Here is an 11,082-nt window from a genome sequence, read left to right as displayed (position 1 = left end):
GTGGTGACGCTAGGTGGCTTAGAGGAGGACAAATTAGTGAGGTCACTGTGACCTCTCTAAGACATTGCTGCCTCCTCTTCAAAAAGAGGGTGTGTGGGCAATCCCCGAGTTCCCCCTTTGAGTCAATATTTTCTGTCCAAGGAAATGCTTGGCATCTGATCGCCTACTTCTCTGTGAAACAATCCAAAAACTGGTGATGGAAGAGATGCTAACTGAATACTGATCATTTCTAGAGATCACCTTTCAAACCGCTGGACATTAATACAATTACTTCGACTCAGGGCTCACGCTGGCATGTGCAAAGGAGAGTGGAAAGGTCTGTTACGGTAAACACTCGAATGCTTTGAAGTTCCTGAAGGTTGGTCTTTTCCAATTCAAGATAAGGGACTGAGCCCAAGTTTCCATCACTCTGACAAAAGGAGCATACCACCTTGGGGGAGGCAGCAGCCATCTGTCAAAGAAGAAGACTCCAAGGAGATTCTAGAGTGCAGGTGGGGCCAAGAGTACAGAGTTGTTCTACCTGGAAGTGCCCACCTGGAAAGGAGCTGCCTACCTGGAGCGAAAGAAGAGTCCCCACCCTCCACCTTCCCCTCACCCGCCAGCTGAAGCATGAACATTTCTCAGTTTGGGTAAAAGAAGGGAGAGGGGGCTGTGTCGCACCATAGCTGTACATTGAAGGGGGTTGGGGGAGACAGTTGTTGATGAATTGATTCTGACTTATGGAGGGACTGCATAGGTGTCAGAGTAGAACTGGGTTCTGTAGGATTTCCTCCTCCTTTGTTTTAGAAATGTTTTTTTATTGATTTAGGTGAAGGTTTACAGAGTGGATCCTGAGTTTTACATTCAACAATTGGGACACGTTTTATTCCGGCTCCTCCATTTCAGTCCCCTCCTCGCCCCTCCCGCTTCCTCTTAGGGTTCCTCCTGCCTGTTCCTCCCAGGTTCCTAACCCTCTGCCCGAGTTTTTACATTATTTTCAGAAAAATGTTAATAGACTTATTGAGCTATCATTGACAGATCACACCACTCAGTTCAATGCTGTTAAGAAGGGTTGTGCATTCATCACCACCATCAACGTGGGAGCTTTTTCTTCCTCCTTGTACCCATTAATGTTGACTCTCCACTTCTGGTACCCTCCCCTTCCATGCCCCCGGGCAATCATGAATCCAGCTACTCTCATAACTCCACCCATCTAGGCTTCCTTGGCATCTCTATTGTTCTTACCCCATTCATTATTCTAACACAGGGTGAAGTACAGGGAGGGTAATTCAGCTTCAGAGCTGAAGGGTAACTAAGGGCCATAGTTTTGGGGTTCTACCTAGTGGCATGGTGGTTACTTGTTGGGTTGCTAACTGCAAGGTCAGCAGTTTGAAAGGACCAGTCTCTCTGAGGGAGAAAGGCAGGGCTTTCTACTCTACCATAAATAGTTACAGTCTCAGAAACTCACAGAGGCAGTTCCACCTTGTCCTATAGGGTCACTATGAGTTGGCAGCTTCAAATCAATGGTATTTAGTTTGGTTTTGGGAGGGCAGTTATCAGTCTCTATCGGCCAATAAGCCTAGTCTCTTTTATAACTTGGGTGCTGTTCCACATTTGGTCCCACTCTCTGCAGGATTTTCTAATGTGATCCTTTTGCACCACCTAGTTATTCTTGCCTAAGGGTTGTGGACACTGATGTTTGCTTGGTCCATTAGGCCATTGAACTAATGTTTCCTTTACTGTGCTGGGTTACTACGATCAGGTCCTTGGAAGAAAGGTCTGGTAATCGACTTCCCCAAAATCAGCCACTGAAAACACTTTTGAGCATCGTTCTCCTGGGACATACTCGGGATTGCCATGAGTTAATGGAACCGCAACTGGGCATTGGGAAGACCTGGGAAATTTAAGCAGTACTGATGCCCAGGCCTGCAACCAGAGATTTCTGAGTTAATGGCCTGGGCCGTGGGAATTGTAATATGTACCAGGAGGCAATGAGGAGCCATCTCAGTGCAGCCACCTATCTGGGAGGTTCACTCCTGGGGTGAGATGATGCATAGTGCTGACTCCACTTGGCCATAGGCAAATACTTAACCATGAGGAGTGGGGGCAGCATTAAGGAGGACTGCTCTCTAAGAGAATGGACGCCACTCAGTGACTTCAAAGCTATGAACTAAAAGCAGGACAATTCTGACTCATAACGACCCTACGGCAGGGTTGAACCGCCCCTGGGGCTCTCTGAGACGGTAAATCTCTATGGGAGTAGAAAGCCCCCTCTTTCTTCTGTGGATCACCTGGTGCATTCCACTTGCTGACTTTATGGTTCGCAGCTCAGCGCATAACCATCACACTATCAGGGCTAAACGTTTCTCTGCCCCAACCCCTCTCTCCCTCTCCCTACATTGTTGCCCGCCTTTCCCAAGACAAGGGGCTTCTCATTTAGCCAACCACAGAAATGCCAACATTTAACATTTCCTTGTAATCAGACCTAAAAGATGGAGTGAGGAAAGACCATAATTCTCAATCGAGATATGACGGATTCCCCATTGAAGTCTGTTGTTAGGTACTGTTCAGGTGAGCCCAACTCCCAGGGGCCCAATGTGTCCAGAGTAAGCCTACTCCCCGTAAGGTCTTCAAGGCTGTGAACTTCAGGAAGCAGACCGGCAGGCCTGTCTCCCCAGGGACCTCTGGATGGGTGTAAGCAGTCAACCTTTTGGTCACTCAGTGAGCGCTCAACCACTTGCACCATCCAACACTCCTCATTGGAGTGTAGAGGGAGGAAGAGTAGTTCCTGATGATGGAACCAGGAAATACAAATGGAAAGCATAAAGTAGCATGGCAGAAGTATGATAGAAAATATCAGATCTCCCCATGACATGAAAAGAATCAACCCTCTTCTGAAAGGACAGAAATGGTCCAGCCCTCGGGGTTTTGTTTAAGATACTATCGTCTCCTTCTTTTCTAACTCTCACTCTGTCAGTGTTGGGCTGTGTGGGGTCTGCTCTAGTTAGATGCCCCTGGATCAGTTCCGACTCATGTTGCTGTTGTTAGGTGCCATCACGTCACTTCCCACCCACAGCGAACCGACACACACAGAGTGAAACACTGCCCAGTCCTGTGCCAGCCTCACCACTGTTCCTGTGCCTGAGCCCATTGTTGCAGCCACTGTCAATCCATCTCTTTGAGGACCTGCGTCCCTTCCACTGCCCCTCTACTTTCCCAAATGTGAGGTTCTTCTTCAGGGACTGTTCTCCCCTGACAACACGTCCAAAGGATGTAGGATGAAGTCTTGCCATCCTTGCCTCTAAGGAGCCCTCTGTTCATCCTTCTTCCAAGACAGGTTGGTGTGTTCTTTTAGCAGTCCACGGTGCTCTCAGTATTCTTCTCCAGCACAATTCAAACTCATCGATTCCTCTTTGGTCTTCCTTACTCAATGTCCAACTTTCACATAGGAGACAGCACATGAGACAGCAAATGAGGCAGCACACATTAGTACTGAAAGTAACATCCTTGCTGCACAAGACCACTTCCAAGAGGTCTTGTGCAGCAAAATTTTATTTGAAGGTGATATCAGTGGTATTGTTCTATGATTTGCAAATTCTATTAAGTCACCTCTATTTGGAATGGGTACAAAGAGGGATCTTTTTCAGTCAGCTCCTGGCACAGACAAGTGAGTGTTTCCAGCGCTTCATCAGCCTGTTGAAACATTTTATTTGGTATTGCAGCAATTCCTGGACCCTTAGGTTTGGCTAGTGCGTTCAGTGCAGCTTGGACTTCTTCCTTCAGCACCATTGGTTCTTAATCAGACACGAACTCTGGAAATGATTGGCTGTCAACTCGCTCTTTCTGGGCAGTGACTCTATGTTCTCTTTATTTTCTTTTGCTGCTTCCTGAATCGTTCAATATTTTGCTCATAGAATCTTTCAACAGTTCAACTCAAAGCTTGAATTTTTTCCTATAGTTCTTTCAGTTAAGATAAGCTGAAGGGAAAAAAAGACATGCTGAGCATGTTCTTTCTTTCTGGTTTTCTGACTCTAGGCTTGTACACGTTTCATGATAATATTTTACTCAAATTTCTTGAGCTGCATTTTGCAATATTCTGTTTCGCTCTTTGACTTCTTCATTTCTTCCATTTGCCTTAGCTACTCTATGATCAAGAACAAGTTTAAGTCTCTCCTGGCAGCCACTTTGATCTTTTCTTTCTTTCCTGTCTTTTTCATGACCATTTGTTTTCCTCATGTATGATGTTCTTGATGTCATCCCACAGCTTATCAAATTTCTTGTCATTCGTGTTCTTCAATAGTTCAACTCTGTTCTTGAGATGTTCCCAAAATTCAGGTGGGAAAGACTAAAGGTTCTATTTTGGCTCTCTTGCACTTGTCTAAATTTTCTGCAGCTTTATCCTGAACTTACAAATGAGCAATTGATGATCTGTTTCATAGTCTGCCCCTGGTCTAGTTTTAGCTGCTGCTATTGAACTTCTCCATGGTCTCTTCCTGTCAAACCCCAAACGAAATGCACTGTCATGAGTTGATCTTGATTCATAGCAACCCTAAAGGGCAGGGTAAACCTGCCTTGGTAGGTTTCTGAGACGATAAATCTTTATGGGAGTAGAAAATCTCGTCTCTCCTTTGGAGCAGCTGGTGATTTCAAACTGCTGTCGACCCAGCTTGGGATCCACTGTGCCACCAGTGCTCCCAGCATGGCGTCGAAAGGAGAAGGAAGGAAAAAGGACACAAGAGAGGAAAGACCTTAAAGGTCACAAACTAAGAGACTGGTTAGAGAGATTACATAGAGTTGACAATTGGTAGTAATTAAAAGTACCTGGAAAGATGCTCCCACGCATGTGATGGAAAGATTCTGTTATGGAAACAGCTATATATAAATATATACATTTTGGCACAGACGGTCCATATTTCATTATTAATCTATTTGTGTATGCGTTTACATGGAGCTGAGGGCCGGGAGTTGGTATGTGGGCAGGATGCAGAACTGGCTGGAGAAACCAGGAGAGGAATGAGCACAGGTTGCCACCTAACTAATGCCAGGGCTATTGTACTCAAGTTCTTGTACTGAAGTTGTCAGATGTTTTAAAATATTTTTTAATTTAAATGGATGATGGTCATTACAAAAAAAGAGAGAAGAAAACATAACATTGAGCCAAGTCAGTCATGGCTGTTTTTATAGGGAGATCTCCTAGGCCTTCCTTCTCAAGTTCCCGATCCATATGCGATACCCCATCTCCTCTTTGATCTCCCAGTGTCCCACTTGTCTTTGTCCAATCCCCAGATACGGACATGGTAAGCTCCCAATAGTAGGATTGGGTCTTATGATTCTTCAGGACCTCCCCGGTGAGTCCAGGTAGAACTGCACAGCTGCTTCAGGGGGAGGGGCTGGCCCCAATTGTCTGGCAGGGCGAACTGATGAAAGGTCTCTGAGCCCAGGAGTCAGCAGAGGGACATCTGGCTGAGACAGTTGAGGAGAGCCCAGAGCTGAGCAACTGGGTGGAGCCCAGCATGTAGTGGGAAGGCAGGCAGAGACCTGCTGTTAATAGCCTGTCCCAAGTCTTCACGCTTGTGTATAATTTATCGTGTTAACCTGTACTTCTTTTGTCTTCGTGTGGTGTGAACAGGTTCTAACATTCTCATGGACCAACCCTGCTGTCGCGGTCTCTATGACTTTGAGCCCGAAAACCAAGGAGAACTAGGATTTCAAGAAGGGGACCTCATTACACTGACCAATCAGATAGATGAGAATTGGTATGAAGGAATGCTGCACGGGGAGTCTGGGTTCTTCCCCATTAATTATGTTGAAGTGCTTGTGCCTTTACCTCAGTAAATGCGTAACTTTGGGCCTAATTTCATAACGGAAATGAACTCACCCTAATGCTCTCGCTGTGGTGTTCTGTGACATCCTTGCTCTCTGACCAATGTGACCACTTTTCTATGCGTGTTGTTGTGCTTTTTAAAATGTATTTTGTATCCCTTTAATTTGTATAAATGACTTTCTTGTCTTAGCTGTACCAAAAATAGTTTTCTTTTTCGCTTATTGTTTTAAAAGTCATTGGTTAAATGTATGTACTTATTCTCACTAGAAACAAATGGCACCCATTGGCGTTCTGTCAATGATTTGCCCCTCCTCCTCAGCGGGCGTGGTTTGAAAAGGCAACATTTGACTAAGAAATGCGAAATATCTTGTTTCCAGCATCCCTGTTTTCCTCCACCTTTTCCCATTCAGTGTGTTTTACTTTACCTATAAATAGCCCAATAAATATGACACACTTCATTGCCAAACGGTGTTGTTGGTTATTCTTAAGGCTAAATTTCTTTCTTATAACACTTTTTTGAAAAATTATAAATTAGGTGGGGGTTTGTATTTCAGATCATTGAATTTGATAAAATGGTTTATCAGCAGTTTAAACTACTACTGATCAAAAACCCTAATAGTGGACCTTCACCTCCTCTGATTTCCCTTCTCCCTCTTGTGGACTTCGAATTTTCCTTTCACCCAAGCTTAGACCCATCAGTCATCTAGCCCTTTGTTTTATCTTCCATCCCTTGCCCCGCCCTCCTTGCAAATCCCCAAAGTAAGCAAGTCCCTTTGGTATGAAAATCTTTCTCTTCTCCCCCTCCTCCCCTATAATAGTTTTCCTATAATATTTCCCCTTTTGTGATTGACTCATTTCACTCAGCATAATGTTCTCTAGGTCCATCAGGCTGCGAGGTGGTAGATTTTTAAGCACAGTCTTACAGCTGCACACTCCTCCTGTGCCCCATGACTGACCAGAGAGTCACAGCACAGATGCCTACCTGTTGGCTGCTGAGCAGGCTTGAGGGGGCTATTTCTTCTGAACCAAACACTTTCCAGTGAGGGCATGGAAAACCCTTCCATGCTTGTTCAAGTTTATGTTTTTCAAGGGCCTGACTCAGCTGCTTCTGCTGCCAAATTGTTGGTAGGTTTTGAAAGCAAGCCCTGCTATGGATGCTTAGGAAACTGCACGGTCAGGAGGTTGGTTGAGTGCCCAAGAAGGTGATCCCTTAGACTTGGCTGCCCAGCACCTCGTCTTGCCTACTTGCATGCACTTTTCAGATACTTCGGGCCATGGAAGCAGCAGCGCCCCGTTGGGGGGGCGCGGGGGTGGTGGTGGTGGTGAGTGGGAAGATAGTCATTTCCCCTTACAAACACATTGAATGACTTGCCCAAGATCACCGAACCAAGAGGTGGCAGAGTGGGAGCTTGAACCCAGATTGTTCACTGGACCCCCCTGCCTTTACCTCAGTCTTTACCCAGGTCACTTGGACACGTGTTGCTGTTCACCAACGTTGTTGCAGCAAATGCTCAGAGTCCAGGTTGGTTTGGTCAGGTCCCTCTACACCCAGTGTCTCAGGCTCCTGAGTGTCCGGTACATCGGTAGATTCATAACAACATACCTAGGCATACTCTTTCTCCCTTGCTTTCCCAGCAGCCACCAATGCATTTTATTGGGGGCTCTTACAGCTCTTACAACAATCCATACATCAACTGTATAAAGCACATTTGGACATATGTTGCCATCACATATCCCTGGTCTTTTGAGTTACTTCTCATTTGGTTCTTAATTAGACATTCTCAAATGTCAAGAGCTCCCATGTTGGTTCAAGAATTTTGAGAATGAAGCAGAAGGGTGTTCAGGGATTAAGGTAAGACATAAGAGAGGCTTCTAGGGGCTCAAGAAATGTGGCTTAGTTTCTCAGACATTAGTGTGGGGGGCACTTAGGTCTTTGTCTTTGGTAGCTTCCTTTATTTTTGATTAAGGCCCAGTTGGAAATATCTTCCGTGGTCAGCCACCCTGGCATTGCATGGGACCACCACTGGAGGCAGTCAGAATCCAAGCAAAGAGGAGGGCAAAGGGCAAGAGATGGAGGTTCCCAGTGACTCTTATTAAAAGGCTACACTCCCATGGAGGCATCACCAGGCTACTATCTGATTGATAGATTAGATTCCACGCCTTCCTCCACACAGGTACATCAGTACATATTGACATAAAATCTAACAACCATAGCATTTTGGGGAAGGAGGTTAGCTTGTGGAGTGAGCTGCCTTTTGGCACTGTTGTTAGAACAGAATGAGGGGATAGTGTATGGCTTTGAGTCAGGAAAGATGTGTATCAAGCTTGCATCCTTTCACCATAGTTATTCGATCTATATATTAAGCAAATAGTTTGAGAAGCTGGAGTTTATGAAGAAGGACATGGCATCAGGATTGGAGGAAGGCCCATTAGCAACCTACAATATGCAGAAGGATTGCTTGCTGAAAGCGGAAAGAACTTGAAGCACAGGTAGAGATCAACTACTGCCTTTAGTATGACTTGCACCTCAACCTAAAGAGTACAAAAAGTTTCAAAACTGGATCAATTGGCAAGATCGTGATGAAAATATTGAGGAAGTCGAGGACTTCATTTTGCGTGGATCCATAGCCAGTACCCATGGATTTAGTAGTTGGTAAATTAAATAGGGAAGGCCGAAAATGAGCTGAGGCCTTTGAGTTATCACGGTGGCAAAGACTATTGTCTGCTGGAAAAACAAACAAACAAACAAACAAACAAACAAACCTGTCTCTGAAGAAGGACAGCAAGAATGCTCCTTAAAAGCCAGGGCAGTAAGCCTAGCTCAGATACTTAGGGCATGTTTTCAGGAGGGACTAGGTCTTGGAGAAGAACACCATGCTTGGTAAAGCAAAGTAAAGGGTTAGTGAACAAGAAGAAGTCCCTCAACCAGAGGGGTTGAGACCATGACCACCACAAAGGGTTCAGACATAGGAAGGATTGTTGGGATGAATAGATAGAGTCAGATGTAGTGCCAGACAATGATCCTGTCAGGTCAGAAGGCACTCAAACTATGACTGAGGAAAAGCTTCCCTCTCAAAGTAGAATCGACCATAATGACATTGGTGAAGTAAAGCCTTCAAGACCTTCATAGCTGATGGGGCACGACTCAAAAAGAAGAAATAGCTGTAAAGACCTATTAATAATCTGCAGTCATGAATCTAGGAAAATCGGGAGTGGTCAAAAATGGAACAGAACACAAAGATCAATAACCTAGCCCTTAGTGAGCTGAAATGGACTGTTATTAGCCATTTTGAATCAGACAATCATATGGTTAACTATGCTGGGAATGACAAAAGTTAAGAGAAACATTCTCACATTCACTGTGAAAAGTGACATGCCAAGTATCTATCTGGAAGATTCTATGAGCAAAATATTGAATGATGCAGGAAGCATCAAAAGAAGAGGAAAGACCACAGAATCATTGTACCAAAAAGAACTCCTCAGCAGCCAGCCATTTAAAGTAGCACACAATCAAGAATTGATGCTCTGTCTTTTGATAGCCGGACACCATCAGCTTTCTTCACCACATTTGATTATGCACCCATTTGTCTTCAGTGATCATATCGGGAAGGTGAGCACACAATGATATGTTTTTTTTCTTCTTTGATGCCTGAAACCTGATCCCTTTGACACCTCATGATCACACAGGCTGGTGTGGGTGCATATGTAAATATACTTATTTATGACGATGGGGAAATAGATCTATGTGTATATATTTATAGGTTTAGTATTAAGGGAGCAGATGGACATTGGGCCTCCACTCAAGTACTCCTTCAATGCAAGAACACTTTGTTCTATTAAACTGGCATTCCATGATGCTCACCTTCGCGACACGATAACTGAAGACAAAAGGGTACATAAGCAAATGTGGTGAAGAAAGCTGATGGTGCCTGGTTATCAAAAGATATAGTGTCTGGGGTCTTAAAGGCTTGAAGGTAAACAAGCGGCCATCTAGCTCAGAAGCAACAAAGTCCAGATGGAAGAAGCACACCAGCCTGCGTGATCATGAGGTGTCGAAGGGATCAGGTATCAGGCATCAAGGGAAAAAAAGTCATACCATTGTGAATGATGGGGAGTGCAGGTTGGGGACCCAAAGTCCATCTGTGGGCAACTGGGCATCCCCTTACAGAAGAGTCGCGGGGAGGAGATGAGCCAGTACGGGTGCAGCATAGCAATGATGAAAAATACAACTTTCCTCTAGTTCTTAAATGCTTACTACCCACCCCACTATCATGATCCCAATTCTACCTTACAGACCAGGCTAGACCAGAGATGTACACTGGAAACACAGGGAATCCAGGACTGATAAACCCCTCAGGACGAGTGGCGATACTGGAGGGTGGAGTGAAGGTTGGGTAGAAAGGGGGAACCTATTATAAGGATCTACATATAACCTCCTCTCTAGGGGAAAGACAACATAAAAGTGGGTGAAGGGAGATGTCGGGCAGTGTAAGATATGACAAAATAATGATAATTTATAAATTATCAAGGATTCATGAGGGAGGGGGAAGCGGGGAGGGAGGGGGAAAATGAGCTGATACCAAGGGCTCAAGTAGAAAAATGTTTTGAGAATGATGATGGCAACAAATGTGCAAATGTGCTTGACACAATGGATGTATTTATGGATTGTGAGAAGCGTTGTATGAGCCCCCAATAAAATAACAAAAGAAAATACCTTGGCAAAAAGAACCGATGGTGCTGAAGGAAGTAGTCCAAGCTGCACTGAAGGAATTAACCAAAAATAAGACTCCAGGAATTGACAGAATGCCAGGTGAAATGTTTCAACAAGCTGATGAAGCACTGGAAGCACTCATTCATTCATGCCACAAATTTGAAGACAGCTACTTGGCCAGCTGACTGGACCAGATCCATACTCGTACTCATTCTAAATAAAGATGCCCCAACAGAATTAGCAAATTAAAGCACAATATCAATATCACATGCAAGTAAAATCTTGCTGAAAATCATTCAACAATATTTGCTGCAGTACATTGACAGGGAGCTGCCAGAGATTCAAGCAGGATTCAGAAGAGGACATGGAAAAAGGGTGTCATTGCTGATGCCAGATGGATCTCGGCTGAAACCAGAGAATACTAGAAAGATGTTTTGTATTAACTATGCAAAAAATCGTATCATTGTGTGCTCACCTTCATGATACGATTGCTGAAGACAAATGGGTGCATAAACAAATGTGGCAAAGAAAGCTGATAGTGCCCGGCTATCAAAAGGTATAGCATCTG

The 11,082-nt window shown here is 44.6% G+C and overlaps 1 protein-coding gene across 3 annotated transcripts in view; it reads left to right on the top strand.

Annotated features, from left to right (window-relative positions):
- The window catches only part of SH3GL3 (SH3 domain containing GRB2 like 3, endophilin A3), a 168,596-nt gene extending 162,327 nt beyond the window's left edge, over nucleotides 1–6,269 (top strand). For all 3 annotated transcript variants that reach the window (XM_004708083.2, XM_045286411.1, XM_045286412.1), the window contains one exon: nucleotides 5,609–6,269. In XM_004708083.2, coding sequence (XP_004708140.2) covers nucleotides 5,609–5,814 — 206 coding nt within the window. In that variant the 3' untranslated portion in view covers nucleotides 5,815–6,269. The remainder of the gene's footprint in view (nucleotides 1–5,608) is intronic.
- The last annotated feature ends 4,813 nt before the right edge of the window (nucleotides 6,270–11,082 follow it).

The sequence above is a fragment of the Echinops telfairi genome, unplaced genomic scaffold, assembly GCF_000313985.2.
Source record: "Echinops telfairi isolate 266 unplaced genomic scaffold, ASM31398v2 ScPeMD7_7;HRSCAF=31, whole genome shotgun sequence".
NCBI lineage: Eukaryota > Metazoa > Chordata > Mammalia > Afrosoricida > Tenrecidae > Echinops > Echinops telfairi.
The sequence above is the reverse complement of the archived record's forward strand: the minus strand, read 5'-3'. Positions and strand labels throughout refer to the sequence as shown.